The sequence below is a fragment of the Anarhichas minor genome, unplaced genomic scaffold (assembly GCF_050575085.1).
Source record: "Anarhichas minor isolate MPS153535 unplaced genomic scaffold, ASM5057508v1 ptg000027l, whole genome shotgun sequence".
Lineage (NCBI taxonomy): Eukaryota > Metazoa > Chordata > Actinopteri > Perciformes > Anarhichadidae > Anarhichas > Anarhichas minor.
This window is the reverse complement of record NW_027466473.1, coordinates 19,670,635-19,690,022: the sequence shown is the minus strand read 5'-3', so window position 1 is coordinate 19,690,022 and position 19,388 is coordinate 19,670,635. Positions and strand designations below refer to the sequence as shown.

The 19,388-nt window shown below is 38.9% G+C and overlaps 1 protein-coding gene across 2 annotated transcripts; it reads left to right on the top strand.

The window, feature by feature from the left end:
• The first annotated feature begins 27 nt into the window (after positions 1-27).
• On the top strand, positions 28-18,901 carry LOC142959967 (hexokinase-4-like). 2 transcript variants are annotated; one of them, XM_076101504.1, is made up of 12 exons: positions 28-576; positions 2,114-2,185; positions 4,638-4,739; positions 10,896-11,058; positions 11,168-11,316; positions 11,777-11,896; positions 12,099-12,194; positions 13,477-13,576; positions 15,465-15,648; positions 15,997-16,152; positions 16,448-16,681; positions 17,142-18,901. In XM_076101504.1, the coding sequence occupies exons 3-12, from the start codon at positions 4,638-4,640 to the stop codon at positions 17,335-17,337; spliced, it is 1,500 nt and encodes a 499-aa protein (XP_075957619.1). In that variant the 5' UTR covers positions 28-576; positions 2,114-2,185; the 3' UTR covers positions 17,338-18,901. The 2 variants fall into 2 exon arrangements, with proteins under 2 accessions (XP_075957619.1, XP_075957618.1); XM_076101503.1 differs by lacking the exon at positions 28-576 and adding an exon at positions 1,261-1,558.
• The last annotated feature ends 487 nt before the right edge of the window (positions 18,902-19,388 follow it).

Below are 19,388 nucleotides of genomic sequence, written 5' to 3'. Positions count from 1 at the left end.
CATTGTTGATTTTTTTTAATGACGAGTTTGCTCCACCAACTGCTTAACGGTTGGGCTGAATTTGGATTGAAACTTGGTACGTGGAGCCCTGACACGTATAGAAAGAACTGTTTGTCAGACAAGTAAAAAGAAAAATACAACAGATTATATATAATAGTTATATGAATAATTTAAATGGAGTGTAAAAATAAATGGAAAACATCATCTGTAGCAGATGAGTTTAGGTTCAGATTTGAGCCCTTGAGGCTTAAAGACTCCATCTTTGATCCATCAAGTAATATCATTTTGTTAAGAATAAGATGTTTGTGATGTGGAAACAAATTTCTTACTCTTTTTCATTTTGCTCTGAAAGAAACTCTTACAGTAAAGATTCCTGATAAGACATTGTTCCGCGTGACTAATGCCTGGAGACGGTTACAAGGAACAAGATCTGCTCTCGGATTTGAAAAGAAGAAGAAGGAAAAAAGAGATTTTTTGGTACAAAATGCCTCCGACTCTCTTCCAGAAACTTTTCAACAAGAGGAATGCGGTTACGTCGCCTCCCACGAGATGCAGCAAAGAGGACCCAGCTTTCAGGTAGCTTGTTTTGTTTGTGTGTGCGTGCGCATGTGTGCACGCGCGTGTTCCTGCACAGGACAAACTGCCTCAACCTGTTTGTTCCAGGCTGATTTCAAATCCACGGAGTTGACTGTGTTCACCAGACGGATATCAACTATGTCCGGGACCGTTTACCACTCTGCTTGAAACTACCACCACGTTTATAATGACTGTGTTTAGTATGTAGTTCCAAATAGTATAAATGTAGAAATACTGCGTCACGTGTAAAAGTCCTGCATTTAATATTTAAAAGTACAAAACATGGTGCAGAATGAACCATTTCAGAATTTCTATTCTTATGACTATTGACTTATTGATGTGTTCATCACTTTATTGTTGCAGCTCGTAAAGATGGAGCTTATTTATACATTTTATATAACTTTATATACTGGAGCTTGTGATAATCCCGGGGAACAATAAAGTTTGATCTTTATCTATAATAATACGTCATTATTTATTTATCATCTAAAATCTGAAAAATAACTTAACTCAAATATACGTAGTGGGAGTAAAATGTAAAATATTTCCTTTTGAAATGTGAAGTTGAAGTATGAATACTTTAGTACTTAAGTACAGCGCTTGAGTACGTGTACTTCCACCACTGCATGTAGGCTACTCTAGTTTTTAACTCGCAGCTCTAAATTTAAATTTCAAAGCATCATTAATGACACTAAATTTAAAGTGGATGTATTTCTGAGAACGACTCTGCGCTCCTCGTGCGTCTTTACGCGCGGAGAGACACTCCTGCGACACGAGCGCTTCCTTTGTCTTCCTTCGTGACATGTGAGCGCCGGTTTGATCCTCTGAATCAGCTGTCAGGATCTGTCGTCGCGCCTCTTCATGTTGCGACATTAGCGCTGCAGATGAAGTGGGTGTAAACTCAAAACTGAGCTCTCACTCTCTTTTGTCATTCTTCGAGGAAGTTCATTCCCTGCGAGTCTGAGCGGCGCAGAAAGTAAAGGTGAGTTACTCTACTTCACCTTTTCTTGTTTAAAGATCTGCATTTTTTTACCTGTTACAAGTTCAGAGAGAAAAAGTTGGTTCCCAAAATGTTTCATGAAGCCAAAGCTCATAAAACCACCCAACTGTGGATGCCTGTTTGAGAAGATGTTACTGAAGCTTTGAAGGAAAACTTGTTCATCCTCCTTTTCCTTCAAATGTTGATCAAATCCTTCCTTTAACCCCGAGACCTGCTTCTAAAGGACCACTGAACCCCAGATTTAAAATCTTGAGCTGTATATTTCCTGCTAGATATTTAAAAGTTATGTTGGCCTTTCTTCATCTGCTCACGTCTGTTTTCTGTCGCCATCAGAAACCTGGAATGCTCTTTTAAACCCTCTTAAAGTGGATAAAATCCCTTCTGTTGCTGCCCCTGTAGGTGTGATAATCCCGTCAGTTCAAATTGTTTTAAAAACGAAATTACAACCGACTGTCTGTTAGATGTGGGAAATAAAATAAAAGATAGAGGCTGAAGTGAGGCGAAGCTTAACGTGTCATCTGTCCTGTTCCTGCTCAGGTGAGACTCTTGAGTGCCGTGGCCGAAATACAACGTCCATAAATACACTGCATCCATCCAAGTGGAAGAAAAGTGAGTGTGACACCTTTTCATTCATACTAAGAGCCAGGGTGACATGAGTACAGTTTTAATCATATAAACAGAAATCATCTCATTGGTTGAATTAAACTTCAGCAGCAACTCTGTTTTTCCTGTAATATGATGTTAAAGAGGCTCTTTAACTTTTTGTGGATTTATAAAAGTTGACTTACTTAACCCTTTACTTAAATAAAGCATAAATGTGTTAGACAGAGTGCTAACAGTGTTAAAATTGTTGGCACTTATTGTGCAGAATGGCTCCTGTCAATGTTATATATTTAATTATTGGATTATTATTATTATTGATGTGTTAATTAGGTGTTCCTTTGTTTTTGAGGTGTGACTAATTATAACAATTTAATACTTCAATCATCTTCATATTTTATAGTAACTTCAGATTATAGTTCAGTAAAAAGTACAATATCAGAATCAGAACCGTTTATTGCCATGTATGTTGAACATACAAGGAATTTGGCGTGACGGGAGGTGCAAACATTTAACAATCAACAACAATCAGTGCAAGTAGAAACATATTAAATATGTGTCTCTAATATGTCGCTCTGAAATTAAGTGGTGTAGAATATTAGTATCATAATATGTAAATACCAAAGTTAGTACAGTACTCTACATTAGATCTGGGCCCTTTGATATTTACCATCAATTTACGACACATTTGATCCATTGTTGACATGAAAATATGAATCAGTGCAGCTTTGAAGTTATCCGGCGAGTTTAGATGATGTTTTTCTACTTGCCAGAGTTTAAATACTTTATCTAACAAAATCGAAAAGAGCGACTCGATCGGCATCACTGTAGGCATGCTGAGCAGTTGGTGGTTTTAAATATATTTTATTTTTATTATCCACAGGATCAACTGATCCTGTGTTCGTTAGGTCAACTCCATGTGTTCAATGACTGAGGTTGGAGGCAGCTGTCCTCATCATGTGGGCTCTCAATGTGTGACTCCTGACCTCAGTATTAAGGGACTTTTTCTCGGTTCTGACAGTGCAGTTCCCAAGATAGATGCCTCCTTTTAACAGATAAACTCACATGGTGATGCTCTCTGGTTACTGCTCGCTCTCTTTTCATGTTTCACTGGGTGGGGGGGATTGTTAGCACGTTGGTTGGATGCATTAATGTTTAAAGTTTTATATTTAGAACTCACAGTGTGTTTGGACCAGTCTGATGATGGACAACAGGTGGAAGTGAAATAAGGACTTCTGTTTTTCACTTGACCTTCCTGTTTGTGGACTAAACACTGTAAAGCCGCGTGATTTTGGGGGAAAAAATGATTCTGGGTGATTCACTTACATGTTTAGAAAGTATGATTTTGCTTCAGAGTAAGAATTTATTTGCAGTGTTTTAAACCCTGAAACATACACCTTGACAATAACCTGCATAATAACCTCTGATGAGGAAGTATGGAGCATGTGAATGCACCATCTGACTGTTCAAACAATCCATGTATTAAACTGCATTTAAATAGTTTCAGTTTCATTATTCACAAATAGGCCACTAAACAGTCGCTCACATGCTGCATACAGCTCGTGAGGAAGACATGCAGACACATTGTCGGGTAAAAGAAAATACACAGCGCACGCTGCACCTCACTGCAGCGCTGCACCTGAAAACTGAGCTGCCCGTTAATGCTGACGTAGTTGTAGGCCAGCTAGCAGGCTCTGGCACGTCAACGAATACGCCCAACATGTCAAACTAAAGATCTGATTGGTTGAAGACTATGACAATCAACAATATCGTCCCCATTCACTTAAACTGCACAGGGATTCACTTGTGAGTCTGCAGGCCTGGGGCCTCTCTTCTTACCTAGAATCCCTCCAATCCCTCCAATATCAGTCCGGACCAAAGTGTAAATCCAATCAACATTGCTATCTGCTATGAGCTAATAGAAATAAAGTTGACTTGCTTTTCAGTCTGTTAAAGGACAATGACCAACAGCAGAACCAGCCCTGCAGGTTCTGGTCTAGTTTTCAACACTTGAAAAGCTAAAGAAGTCTGATTGGCTTCAGGCTTCAATGCCAATATTGGTTGAAGGTGAGTCCACAAACAGCTGAGCATAACAAATAATTGTGTAGCTGGTAAGTCTGTACGAGATCACTTCAGTGATCCTCTGACTTTTAAGCGCTAGCATCAGGTCAACATCTTTATGTGCCTAATATCTCGGGTTTATGATCAAATACCTGCAACGATTATGACATTTCCATCGGCCTCAAATGCACTTTGTGTTTAGTGCTAGCAAGTCTATGTTAGCATGCTAACCTAACGTGGTGAACATGATTAACATTATACCTGATAAGAAACAGCATAGTTGTTAGCGTTCTGCCGTTAGCAATTAGCTCATTTGGTACAGCCTCACATAGACTCTTAGTCTCGAAAGTATGTTTTGTATTTTGGATGAACTTGACCTTTTTAAAACTCTTCTGTCCAGATGAGCAGCGCAGAGAAAAGAAGCAAGGGCAGCGGGGCCGAGATGAGCGGAGACACCTGGACTCTGCACACGGACGGCATCCCTCCGAACACGCTCAGTAAGGTACAAGACACCGGAGTCATTTATGTCAGCAAATCAGCCCTATGATATGTGAGTTTTTAAATTCTGCAACATATACCAGACACAGAGGCGAAAAATCATTTTTCAAACAACATCTAAACACCCAGGCTGTTTGAAAACAAAAGAAACAACTTATGCATAAATTAACTAGTGAAAAAGAGAAGTTCTGTTAAAGGCAATGGTGGAAAGTAACATTTACTCAAGTACTCTCCTTGATAAAGTTGGCTACTTGTACTTTACTTGAGTATTTCCATTTTAAGCTTATTTATACTTCTACTCCACTTCTGAGACAAATATTGTAGTTTTTACTCCAATACATTTATCTGGCAGCTAGTTACTTTGAGGATCAAGGTTTTACATGTAATAATATATAAAAATTGTTTAAAATATGATGTATTATAGATTAATTGCTGCACAGATTGTACTGTAGATTAAACAGTATATATATAATCACCGCTGCCAGATGAGTACACTTTTGTAATACTTTTGAACTGTTTCTAGATTTAGACACTGACCAGAGGTTACAAACAAAGCTAATAATTAGAATGCAGACAGTAGAGCAATTGGCATTCAGTACTAATACACAACAACATATGAAGACGTTATTTTGAAAACAAAGAGTACAATAACTTTCAGTGTCTCAAATTTATGAGGCAAACTGTCAAAGTGACTGCTTCAGTGTGATTTTGTAAAACCTTTATTTTAGCCTCATTCACAACCTTCTGCTCGTGTGATTTAAGACTCGTTACTCACAGCGGCAAGAAACTGTCTGTTTTGGGGAGTGGTTGTTGTTGCTGGGAGGATTCTTGGATTAGGAAATCAAAGAGTGTATTAGTCTGATTCATGCAGGAGGATAAGTCACGGGATCATTCATTGTAAGGTTAACACTCATAATAATGAAGTTAAGCAGGTTTCATTTGAAATACCTCAGGAAGACAGATGGAGTCACACCCAACTCTCTTCTCTATTTTTAAAAAACCTGCACCCTGCTGATTACTTTCAGTCAACCATGAAGTACATTTACTATATACTATTTTGATTTGCGTGCTACTTTATACTTCTATTTTACTACAATTTAGAGGCAAATATTATAATTTTTATTTCACTACATTTATTCGAGAACTGTAATTACTTTCCAGATAATAATAAAAAATATGATTTACAAATCAATTATGATATTAATATGTCAATAAGACATAAGATACCTTCAGTAGGAATTATGTAGAATACATACCCTACATTTACCAGCTGCAATTTAAAAATTATTTCACTACTGTGGTAAAATACAGGTACTTCTTTCACCACTAGTGCACCGTGATTGTGCCGTATATATCCCAGGCTGGTGAATACAAGGTATGTCTGTACGTACAAAGTATGTCTACGCATGCAGAGGCACGAGAGAAAGAGAAGAGATAACTATGTGAGGGACGGAAGTGAAGAAAGAATCTATGACTCCAGAGAGAAAGAGCCAAACAAGGCCTGAACAAACATGCAACGCTATGTCAGGACGGAGAAGAAGAAGAAGAGACCAAGAGAGGAATGGTGTACAGACCTGAGCCCGATCCCATGGTGCTGGAAACAGGTTTAACTCAAAGACTATGGAACTATAATAACAATAATACAACTTTATTTATACATAGTACATTTCATATGAACAAATGCAATATAATGTGCTTCTCTGTAGGTGAAAATACACAGAAAAAGATTAATGCAAAAATGAGAAACATCAAAAAAAGACAAGTGACGTCAAATACGAGATATTTAAAACATATTGTAAAAATAAAGATAACAGTGAATAACTATGTAACAACAATTATGAATGAAATGAAAGTACGTGATTCATTTATTTTTCTAAAAGTATTAAAACCGATGTGTTTTATTATACTTTATTGGATGATACCAGCTGTAACAATGTGCTATCCTGACTTTAATCTCAAGTTGTGAGATGTCTGTCAGCTAAAGCCCTCCTCTAAAACAGTTTGTGTTGAAGCTCTAGTTAGAGAAATATCTTTTATAAAAAGAGTTTGGAGAGTTGTGTCTTTATTTTTTTTTGCAGATGCAAAGGTGTCATGAATGGATTAATATGTTTGTTGTAACTTTAATTATTACCTGTAGAGTTAAAGCCAAGACCAAAGAGCACATCATTAACTCACTACATTATTCTGTGGGTTCACAGTTTTCCTTAGAAAAGGCCCGGTTCAGGACTGAAGAGGGTCCATGTGGGAGCCGGTCTTGGATTCTGTCAGAGTTTAGGGTCTAGGTTTAGGCATTTAATACCTACTATTCCTCCATGATTTTATTCGTGGATAGCAGGACCAACAGGACTGTTGTAACTTGTCTGAGATATTTCAGACACTGACAGTAAAGACCATCACACCGCAGATTGGCTTTCGGTGAAACTGGTCCTGTTAGTGAACCAATCCAAGCCTCCATGTTGAAACCTGGATCTACAGAAACACACAAATACAAATCCTGCCCACACACATTTCACAAATTCACCCACACAGTTTCTAGGACTTATACTCCAGGTGTGTCTGGGTTTAAATATTGGATTAAGGAGGGTTTGGTTTATTTGAACTGATGAGGACACAAAGACAAAAATAAAAACTAACGTGAAAAATAAAGTAGGCTTTACCACGATGTCGAAGTGATCAGCAACAGGAAAAGAAAGCTTTAAACACAAACTACATTCTGTGTCTGTAGTTGAGGTGTTGCACCGCATGCTGTACTCTAGACTGCTTTTAGCAGTGCTAGCACGTGGCTAGCATGGCCCTATGGATGGCCTGTTGGTCAGTACACCATTTTGGTCCAACTGTTGGATCGATTACCATTACATCTTGTACAGACAATCATGGTGATCCTCTGACTTGTCCTTTAGGGCCATCATCAGGTTTACATTGCAGTATGTTCAATTGGTTTGTGACTAAATACCTGCAAAACATTCCCATGAATTTCACTTGCAAATGTTAGCATGCTAAACTAAGATGGTGAACATGGTGAACTACCTGCTTCAGCTCAGCATGTTAGCTTTGTCATTGTGAGTTTCTTAGCATGCTGATGTTAGCATTTAGCTCAAACCTCTGCTGTGCCTAAGCACACTAACATGGCTGTAGACCACTTCCCAAACTTTTTAAAACCAAAGCAGAGGACCTCTTGGAATACATGTTGTACCCCAGAAATGAAATGAACAGAAATGTTCGTTCCTCTGAAAGCCTCTGTGGACGTTTTTTACCCAGAATCCCCCTCTCTGTGGCCTTCTGTGAAGCATTTTTCTCCAAACCTCCTTTAAATAACGACGCTGCTCTTGTGCTGAAGTTGAAGGTTGCCTTTATTATCCAAAAAGGAAGTTAATTTTGTTGGGAGGGCCGATACAGACAATGCAGCAAAGGCAGTCCGTAGACACACAACAGGAAGCTGCACATCATTTCTGGGTGATATGTCCCATATGTCCCCCACGTACATCTGCTAAATGTAACCCTAACAACAACAAAAAGTCATAAACCTACGATTTAATCTCTAAACCTTGTGGGGACCAGTTCTTAGTCTCTAAATCAGAGGTTGCAACATAACAGTTGTGAAAGAAGGTGCTCTGTACTGTACGCCACAGAGCACTATGTGTTATAGATGCAGTTTGGTAAGTTAGAGCTTCTTAAATCTGCACAATGTTACTCCAGCTTTAACCGAAGTGGAAAACAGGAAGAGAAGTGTGAATTGTTGCCAGGCATCTCCAGAGGATCATAACATGTCGTGCCAGCCAGGCCTCTTCCTGCACAATGTGCCTCTGAAGCATTTCATTCACAGAAATGTTGGAGCATAAACAGCAGACACATGCACGTCTTTTTACTGTTCATTGTTTACCTTTTTATTTCCATTGAACATAGACCGCAGTAAATTGTAATTTAACTTCAGGTCATACATGCTATGAATTGATTAATCTGCACCTTCAACAGACAACCTGAACTTGAAACTGAATTACAGGATTAAAGCTTCTTTTTGTCGTCTAATTCGTCAGAAGAGGGTTTGTCGTTTTCTTCTTCATCTTTAATGAAAGAAGAACTAATAGATAGGAACCGAACGCTGAGACACAGAAGAACAGAGCTCTAGTTCTTAGGTAAAAAGTGTTCTATCAATCAGATTTGCAGACAAATAATGCAGATCTGAAAAATGTATGGGTGTGGATTCTGAATGCAGACAAAGAGCATTTCTCCCCGCACCCTCTTTTTTTTATTTATTTATTTTTTTTTTACTTTCATGCAACGCTCCTCCTGATTGGCCAATAATCAAAACCCTGAAGTCACTGTCGTTCTCTGATTGGTTATGAATTAAAAACAGGATCATGCGCCGTTACACTTTTACTCAAGTGGAGGTGCTAATACACCAAACTACGTTATATAACTGAAACTCTTCCCAACCTGCACATCACTTTTGCGAGCTTGTTTTTAGTGCGGTGGTGCCAGGCATCTCATTATACGGAGACTCTCTCTCACACGCTCTCACAGGTCATGATGACCTTCTTCCTTTATCTAACTCTCTGATCCTCTCTGCTTCTAAAATGAACACAGATTGTGTCAGTAATTTATACTGTGATTAGAATAAACGCATCTAGGTTATGCATTGATTAGGTAAATTACTCAATTTATTTAAGGGTGTTTGACTGAATGCTTTACTGTAAAGGTGAGGTGATCGTGAGTCAAAGATCGCATTTGCTCTTTATGTCATAACTCTGAACTCACAAACATGAAACATTATTCAGCGTGACTTCCCGAGGAGAACATTGTCTCTGATGTCCATCGAGAATAAACGTCCATAAATCCACTTAGAAATTAGAAAAAAAAGAGGCTTCAGAACTTGCCTGAGAATCTTCATGTTTTTAAGTTTTTCTCAGTATCAAAGTAATCCAGTGATAGTTGTCTGTACGTCCATGGGTACTCTGCAAACAGGAACATCCAATTACTACTTCGGCATACTTGTCATGGTGCCAATTAGGCAGAATTTGAACAAAAGCTAACAAAACGGGGCTCAAAAGAGAGTTACAAACCCCACCTGTCGCTGATATTCTCTGTCGTCATATAAAGGCCTATATGTTGGTGTTTGCATGTTTTGACAGTTCATTAAATTCACATTAAATAAGTGATGTATATTTATTTCACCTGTCAACCAATCACTGTAGACATAGTCAGGAAGTTCCTTCATGAAACATGATGTCATCCACAGCAACAGGATCAAACCCCGCCTCTCCTCTGAGCGCAGGATCTCTCTTTGTTTTATAGAAACTCTCAGTGACATTTAAGACTCCTGGTTATATTAGATAACATCCTTGTCATATATCATATCATGTGCTGCATTATTTAACTGGTAGGACGACATTGTTCAGATCTGTTTGAAATAGCTTTTGCTGCGTAGTGACCCAAAGGGCTGCATAACAACAACGGAGAGGAAACTCTTGTTTTATCAATTTTAAATAACATCTACAGTAGTGGGCTCTGTGGTTTCAAAGTGAAGAGTTTGAGGAAACACTGCCATCCTGTGGATACATTATGTGAACGGTGTTCTGCCTTCACTTTATATTTTTCTATTATTTTGATTTATGTGTGTAAATATAGTTAATTAATATTGTTATTATTTACTATTTGGCTTTTTTCTCATGGTTGTTTGCTTTATGTTGACAATCTGCAATAAAATAGAACAACATTTTTGTGTGTGTGTGTGTGTGTGTGTGTGTGTGTGTGTGTGTGTGTGTGTGTGTGTGTGTGTGTGTGTGTGTGTGTGTGTGTGTGTGTAAAAATGTGCTGCCTAGTATTGATTGTACAAATTAGAACTGATTAAACATAATAAAACGAAATAAACAAAACAAACAGACAAATGAAGCAAACTTAAACATTTAAAAAAAACAATAAGGCTGTTCCAGACTGGAACTCTCTCTCTCATTTACATTTTACTTTTTTATTTTTTATTGGCATAATGAAGTCTAAATATATTAACGTGTAACCAAAACAGATCTGGTGGACAGAAGACAAAGTCAAAGTTGATTATAACATGAACTGGTTACTGATGTATATCAAGTCTGCACAAATACATTTAGGTCAGAAAAGTGAATTTTTTATCTCTCTCGCTCTCTCGCTCTCTCTCTCTCTGCAGGTACAGGAGTACCTGGAGCATTTCCACCTGTCTCTGGAGAAGCTGCAGGAGGTTTCTGCTCGGCTGAGGAAGGATCTGATTCGAGGTTTGGGGAAACACTCTCACCACAAGGCGCCCGTCAAGATGCTGCCCACCTTCGTCAGGGCCACACCGGACGGGACGGGTACCTTTTTACATTACTGTGTATACTTTATCATCATAAACCTTTTAATATCTCAGATTTTTACGCTCAACTGTAACAATAAACCAATGCGTTTCCTTCCTCCCGGCAGAGAAGGGCGACTTCCTGGCGCTGGATCTCGGTGGAACAAACTTCCGGGTGCTCCATGTCCGTGTGGTGGAGGAGCAGCAGAGAGTGCTGAAGATGGACAGTCAGATTTGTGCCATCCCCAAAGAAATGATGCTGGGACCTGGAGAACAGGCGAGTCTGATGCAGCATCAAAAACAATGTACAATTTTAAGATAAGAAAAATGAAAACTAATATATTCACGAGAGCAGCCTTTTTTCCATCACACACATAGAACACACACATAGAATATTAAAATGGAATGTAATTAAGTAGAGTTTTGAGGTACTCGTGCTTTACTTGAGTATTTCTATTTTCTGCTACTGAACACTTCTACTACATCTCAGAAACAGTAGTTGCTTTGCAGATTTAGATTAATAATTCAATTATTATTGATTAAGGGGGAATTTCACAAGCTATGCAGCAGTGCAGTTCTGCATAATTGAGTATTTCTTTCTTTGGGTACTCTAAATATATTTTGATGCTGATATTTACCAATATTGAATGACTTGGATCAGGATTGGAGCCAAAAGGACATCCCTACTATCTGTATATATATTAAGATGATAAATATCCGTCTTTCTTTCTATCCAGTTGTTCGACCACATCGCCGCCTGTCTCAATGACTTCCTCGTCTCTCAGAAACTGAAGGGACAAACTCTTCCTCTGGGCTTCACCTTCTCCTTCCCCTGCGAACAGAAAGAAATCGACAAGGTCAGACACACACGCACGCGCACGCGCACACACACACACACACACACTACACGTTTTAACCAAACCTCACAGAAAAACTGCAGGATTTAAGAATATACAAATGTAATTGCTTGAGGGCCATTGTGCTGCAGGTGTTTTTAGAAGATCAGCTCAATCTTTCAAAAGGTGTCTGTGTTTCATGTGAAATGTTCTCTCTACACAGAGCATCCTGATCAGATGGACTAAAGGCTTCAACTGCTCCGGAGTGGAGGGCAAAGACGTGGTGAAGTTACTGAAGGAGGCCATTCACAGGAGAGGGGTCAGTCTACAATACTGAGGCTTGCACGGTGATATTTAAAATAAGATGTGACGCAATATGATGAAATGTCATGTTGAGAGCTGCGACGATACGTCGATTAATCAGAAAGTTGATTGGCAATTATTTTGATGATCTATAATCAAGTTAAACGTCGTCTGGTTTCAGCTTCTCAGATGGGAGGAGTTGGTGGAATCTAATCATGTACTCAAGTGCTGTACTTTCACTACATTTCAGAGGAAAATATTGTACTTTTTACAACTAAGTTATTTTACAAATTAGGTTTTTGTATTCAAAACATATGAAGTGCAGCTGAAATTATTATTAAGTTATCTTTTCATGCAAAAACATTTCATGGTTGCAGCTTCAAAAATGTGAATATTTGCTGCTTTTCCTTTAAATAATATTAATATTTGTAATGTGTTAGTAGTAATGTTGAGGTTTGGACATTAGGTGTCACTTTGGGCTCTGGGTAATTGTGATGCCCATTCTCACTATTTTCACTATTTTTGCAACTCAACTTTATGTATAAAGCACCTTTTATACAATCATGCAGCCCAGAGTGCTTCACCGAGCCACATTAAAACAACAAAATGAAAAAGATGAAATAAATAACAGACAACAATGTAATAGAATTACAAACCAAACAATCAATCGGTTAATGAGCAGAATCAGCAGATTAATCCATATTGGAAATAATCATTAGTTGCAGTCCAATACAAAATATGACTTAATACTAAATGCTTCGTTGCTTAATCAAGAAAACAATCAGTCGATTCTGAAAATAATGGTTAGTTGCAGTTCTTGTCAAATCCAGCCGAAAAACACAAAGAACAAAAGAATCTTGGGGGTTCAGATGCACTTGAACCAATGAGAAGCTGGAGGATGTTGTAAGTGTCATGCTGCCCAACCTGCTTTTGTTTCCCAGAATGCTCCTCTAAATCTTTAATCAGTGCTGTGAAGTAGCATCATGTGGTCCTTTATCTCTACCGATGCTTATGGATGTACATGAAGCTGGTTCCATGTTGTTTGTTGTCTCAGACTCTTAATAGAACCAATGTGACATTCTGCAGTTTCTCTTTGCACAAAATGTGTGTGTAGGCAGGTTGTTTGGAATACAGATTATAAATAGGAAGCACATACACACCTGTCTCTCTCTCTTATCTGTCTGTCTCTCTGTCTCTCTCTCTCTTGTCTATCTGTCTGTCTGTCTGTCTCTCTCTCTCTCTCTCTCTCTCTCTCTCTCTCTCTCTCTCTCTCTCTCTCTCTCTCTCTCTCTCTGCAGGACTATGATATAGGCTCAGTTGCCATGGTGAACGACACAGTGGGCACGATGATGAGCTGCGGCTACAGAGACCAGAGCTGTGAGATCGGCATGATCATAGGTAACCGTTTATTTTAACAAGTAAACAACGTCACCATGTCCTCAGATGAACCTGACAGCAAAATAGTGTTTCACTGGATTTCTCAAAAAATATTTGGGATTTTATTTTAAATATTATTTTAAAATTATCAATACTACATTGTATGAATACAAGCAGTACAGTACAGCACTAGAACACTTTTCCAAAGTATAAATATGTCAGTATAAGCATCAAAATATACTTAAAGTACCAACATTTTAATGCGTTCATTTCAAGTATAAGTATAATTTTGAAGTTGTACATTAAAATGTTGGTACTTTAAGTATATTTTGATTCTAATACTTAAGTTTTCTAGTGCTTGTAACAGAGTATTTCTACACTGTAGTATTGCTGATTTTACTAAAGTACTGTACTGGGATATTATTGATGCATTAATGTGTTCATCACTTCAGGTGAAGCTTATTTTAATATCAGGATTTATTTTATTAGTTGATTATATTTAGTATTCATATTTTCTGAGTAACTAATGTTGTCATATGAATGTAGTGGAGTAAAAAGTACAATATTGGCCCCCAGAATGTAGTGAAGTAGAAGTATAATGTAGCATGACAAGGAAGCACTCAGTGTATAGTATATATTAACAAACACCATTTCCCATAAGCCCTGGTGGTGCAGTAACTGGTATTGTTTGAAACCCACATTACCCAGGAGGATGTTACTGAGCCTTACAGAACACACTATTTTATACCTCAGAGACATAATGTGTTGCACCTGGTGAACAGGAGAAGCTCCTCCACAGCATTATTAGATATAATGAGGGTCGTGTTGTAGCTCCTTTCTTCGCTCTAATTAGTTTGTGCGCTGCAATATGAAGCAAACGGTTTTCCCTCAGGAAATGATTACACCAACCCGTGTGTGTGTGTGTGTGTGTGTGTGTGTGTGTGTGTGTCTCAGACAAAGCAGGAAGGTTTGGTTGTGGTGTGTATTGACGTTAACGTACAATCAGCCGCAATATCTCCAAATCCCTTAAAGGAGCAGTGTGTAGGATTTAGTGGCATCTGGTGGTGAGGTTGTAGATTGCATCCAGCTGAATACTCCTCCGCTCACTCCTCCCTTTCCAAGCGTGTTGGAGAAACACAGTGGCCTTCAGGTAACGGAAAAACACGAAACGCTCTCCCTAGAGCTAGCGTTTGTTTGTTTTTCTTTATAGATATAAAACGGCTCATTCTATGGTGACAGAAACACAAAAGTTCTTAGTTTCAGGTGATTGTACACTAATGAAGAGATAGTTGTGAATATTTTATTTGCCACTAAATTCTACATACTGTTCCTTTAAATCACTGCGGCAGATCCCAATGCACACCGTCTCCTGAATTAAATAACATAAATTAATAACCATCGTACTCACAAGACTGCAAAATGCAAGAATTGAATTCTAATGAATAATAATAAGACAACTAAAAATTGCCTCCTTGGGGACAGTAAAGATTGATTGATTAAATAGTTAATTTTCCAGTTGGGCCTAAAGGGCAGCTAAGCCCTCTTCAATACATTTAATCTTGAGATATTCCACTGGATGAGTGGAGTTGAGGATGGGGCTGGATTAAAATTCAGAGGAGTCAACACAGCAGATGACTTTTAATAAACCTCACCCAAATTTGATGTTGCAACATCCAAAATCTGGGTTTATTTGTGATAAGGAAAATTGTTTAATTGAATCTATTCAGAAAATAATGAGACCAAAGAAAATCATTAACATGTTGCAGAATTCCAGTGTTATTATTCCACGCTTCAAACTACTTAAGTCTCAGGAGTGACCACACCCTCAGATTATGTGTGTTGTAATGAATGCCGGCTGTGTGGTTTTTTTTCAATCCGGCATGGTGCTTCTCTTCTCTTCTCTCTTTAGGTACGGGAACCAACGCCTGCTACATGGAGGAGATGAAGAACGTGAAGCGTGTGGAGGGCGAGGACGGGCGGATGTGCATCAACACAGAGTGGGGCGGCTTCGGAGACGACGGCTCCCTCAAAGACATCCTGACGGAGTTTGACGTCGTGGTGGACGAGACGTCCATCAACCCCGGCGTCCACACGTGAGTCCGACGGGTCAAACTGTTTTCAGTCCTGAAACAGAATTAGTCGAACAACAGAAAATTTAGAAGAAGTTTTAAATATACATCAACCGTTATTTGTCAAGAACAGATGCCAAATAATTGTCTGCTTCCAGCTTCTCACATGAGTGATGATTCACTGCTTTTTCTCTCAATTTAAAATCTTTGGGTTTTGAACTGCAAAATCAACAAATGAGGAGAAAACGCAAAAGAGCATGCTGTTTGAAATCAAATCTTTACTTCTTTTTTAATTGTATGTGGTTTTTACCCATTTTCTGATGACTGATAGATGTTTTTTTTGTCTCTTTCTGTGCTTGTTTTCCTGTGAAGCTTTGAGAAGATGATCAGCGGCATGTATTTGGGAGAAATCGTTCGGCTTCTGCTGGTGAGGCTGACGGAGGACAAGCTGCTGTTTAAGGGACAGACATCGGAGGCGCTGCTGACCCCGGAGGCATTTCAGACAAAGTTCATCTCTGAGATTGAGGAGTGAGTGTCCGATAAATCTATTTAATTCAATCATCCACGTTGTCTTTGTCATCTGGAGTCATAAACCTTCTGATCTGGATTCAGTTATTTCTTTAATGAGATATTCAGTCATTTTAAACTTGTTTCATATCTTTTGGTGCGATTTATTTCCCTCACTTTAAGAAACAACCAGGCTTTTATTTGAGACAGAATATTATAGATTTACACCAATTTCAGAACATTTTACACGACAACAGACGGCAAAGTTGAACACTAATCTGTGCGTCTTTACTTCCCGTCTGTGTCTGTGGTTCAGGCAGGACGACGGTCTGGAAAACACGCAGAACATTCTGACCAAGTTGGGATTGAAGTGCGATTTGGTCGACTCCTGCGTGGTGCGTCTGGTTTGCGACACCGTCTCCTCGCGCTCCGCTCGTCTGTGCGGCGCTGCCCTGGCAACCCTCGCCAACCGTATCCGGGTCAACCGCCGGCTGGACCGTCTGAAGACCACTGTTGGGGTGGACGGGACGGTCTACAGAAAACACCCCACGTAAGAAGCACTATGAGAAAAATACAGACGCCGTGAAATTAAACATTGGCAAGAAAAATGTAAAAGTTCAAAAATTCATCGCAAGGTATGTTTTTTTCCATACATTTTTAGTATTTTTTTGGTTTTCCCAAAAAAGTCAAACTATCATTGAGTTGAGGTGATGAGAGGAAAACACCCACCAAGCAAATTAACCAGGAGGACGATCAGTTTTGTGGAGATATGAAATCATATATTTATGTATTTACAATTCCTGTCTTTGTGAGAATGTCACAAATCAAAGCATCTCACTGTTTAAAAGTCCCATTCACTCCTTAGCGTCAGCATCATTTTAACAAAACATTTCTGCAGAAGACACTTTCTCACGACAGTGTCCACTATATTCTAGTCTCTTGTCTTCCCATTCACTCTCCTCCCCTCCTCTCTCCTTCCTCCTCTCCTCTCTCCTCCCCCCCTCCCGTAGTTTCAGCGAGGAGCTCCGGGCGACGGTGCGCCTCCTCGCCCCCGAATGTGACATCACCTTCCTTGTCTCGGAGGACGGCAGCGGGAAGGGCGCTGCCATGGTAACGGCCGTGGCGCAGCGGCTGGCTCACCAATCCCGCCTTTTGGAGGAGAGCGACGGTGAGGACGACGAAGAGGAGGAGGAGGAAGGCCAATAGAGAGAGGGGGATACAGATGGTGCACAACTGTTTTCAGTTTTTTAAAAGCCAGTATTCACATCTCATCAAACCAAGTTGTTAACGTTATACATAAGTGAGTCAAACTTGTTACTTTTTTCATTTCTTTCTGTTTTGTTCATGTCCGTTCTACTCATCTTCTATCTCTATGGTGCTCAGCAAAGTAAACTAGTAAACATGGATGTAAACGATGCAGGATGTGGAAGGAAATGCATTCAACACATTTGTTAGAAAACTCCACAGTGCACCTTTAAGCCAAAGAGAGAAAAAAAAGGAAATAATCAAATAATCTAAAAATAGAAAAAGATCACAGTTAGTTTTTAACTTTTTTAAGCGGCTACAGAGACATTAGAGGACATAAAATACAGAAAATATATGTGTATAAGCTAAGAATTATAGATTTTAGGGTGAGTGGAAATGTGTTATTGTTTTTCTTGGGTTTGCACTCTTTGAGGAATTTGCACTTTTTAAAGAAAGAAAGAAAGTAAAGAAAGATGGATTCCAAACGGGCCAATCAGAGCATGGACATATTGCTGCATAAGAGCAGCAGTCGACCAATGTTCTTGTATTCTGAGGGAAGAGGAAGCCGCTTTTTACTGTCGGCACAATGCAAAGCTTTTTAGTGCTGTTACGTCCATTCAGTGGTTTTGTTTTCTGCACTGTAGTGAACAAAACAAGCCTCGTTGTGGCTGTGGACTTTAAGTCTGTTACTTCCCATTGCTCCTCTTTTCTTCTGCTTTAAGAAGTTACTGCTGCTCCGTCCAGCTTCCTGTTGCAGTGATACACAGGGACACTTTTTTGTGTAGGTAAATTCACAGCAGCTTTAATTACAGTTCGTCACAACTGGAGTCTTGTTTGTCTGTAGTGATGCTGATGGATGGTTTTAAAGGTGCACGATCCGAGATTGGGAGCATTTCATTTGCCTCTCAGCGGCTCTCAACATGGCGGGAGCTAGCCGGCAGCTCGTAGCTAATTGGTGATAACAGTGCTAACAGTGCAAACTACAGAGGAAGTGATGACAGAGTTAATGGTGTTCACGTCATTGTTTACAGCCAATAAATGTCCTTGTTTAAAACCTGTTCTGCAGCTTTAATGCTTTATCTTGTTGTTAGTACATTTGTGTTTAATTTGCAGTTAAGAGTTTGAATTCATGTGGAGAACAATGACTGACAATGTTTTTGTTGAGAGAATAAGATGATTATCCAAGAAACTGAATACAGCCAGAGATGTTTTTTTGGGAGTTGCCTTCCAGTGGCTGTTAGCAGAACTGCAGCTGAATGCACTTTTACATCAGTGTCGAAGTTCAGTCTGGTGATTGCTGATAAGCAGTAACAGACAAGCGGTCATCAACCAGCAAAACCAAGTTCAAAAAGGGAAATCAAAAAGAAATGTTGTTTTCTGTACATTTCCTTGCATGCTGTGCGGTGGCAGCAAACTATCCCAACAGTATCTTTAACAGTGGTGCCAGATCTCTGTCCTCAACACTCACCTCTCAATGTTCCAGATAATAAATGCCAGAAACTGAACTGTCCTTTTAACACTGCTACTGCTGGTATTACTTTGTTTGTTTGTTCTTGCACAGGATGATTAAGATTAATATTAATAAAGTCGGTTTTCAACGAACCGAAGTGCGGTACATGAATGTTCATAAAAAAGTTCTCAAGATGGAAGGATGGAAGGAAGTATGTCCAGAAAAGTCATAAAAAAGCCATTAAGTATGTCGAAAAACATATGCTATACTAAACTTACTGTATTATTATTTGTTCTTTACTTACTTTATTACTTATTTACTTACCTCTTTACTTACTTACTTACTTACTTTCTCCATTAATTACATACGTATATCATTACTTATACTTACCTTTATCCCTGGGGGGATATCCGCATGTCTCACAGCAGCACTACAAGAACAAACAACACAAACACTGCAAAAACAAATGTTAAACACAAGTGCTAACATGAAAGTAAAATGCATACAAGTGTGCAAATTGCAGTAAATTTTGCAAAATTAATAAAATTATAATTTTTAAGTG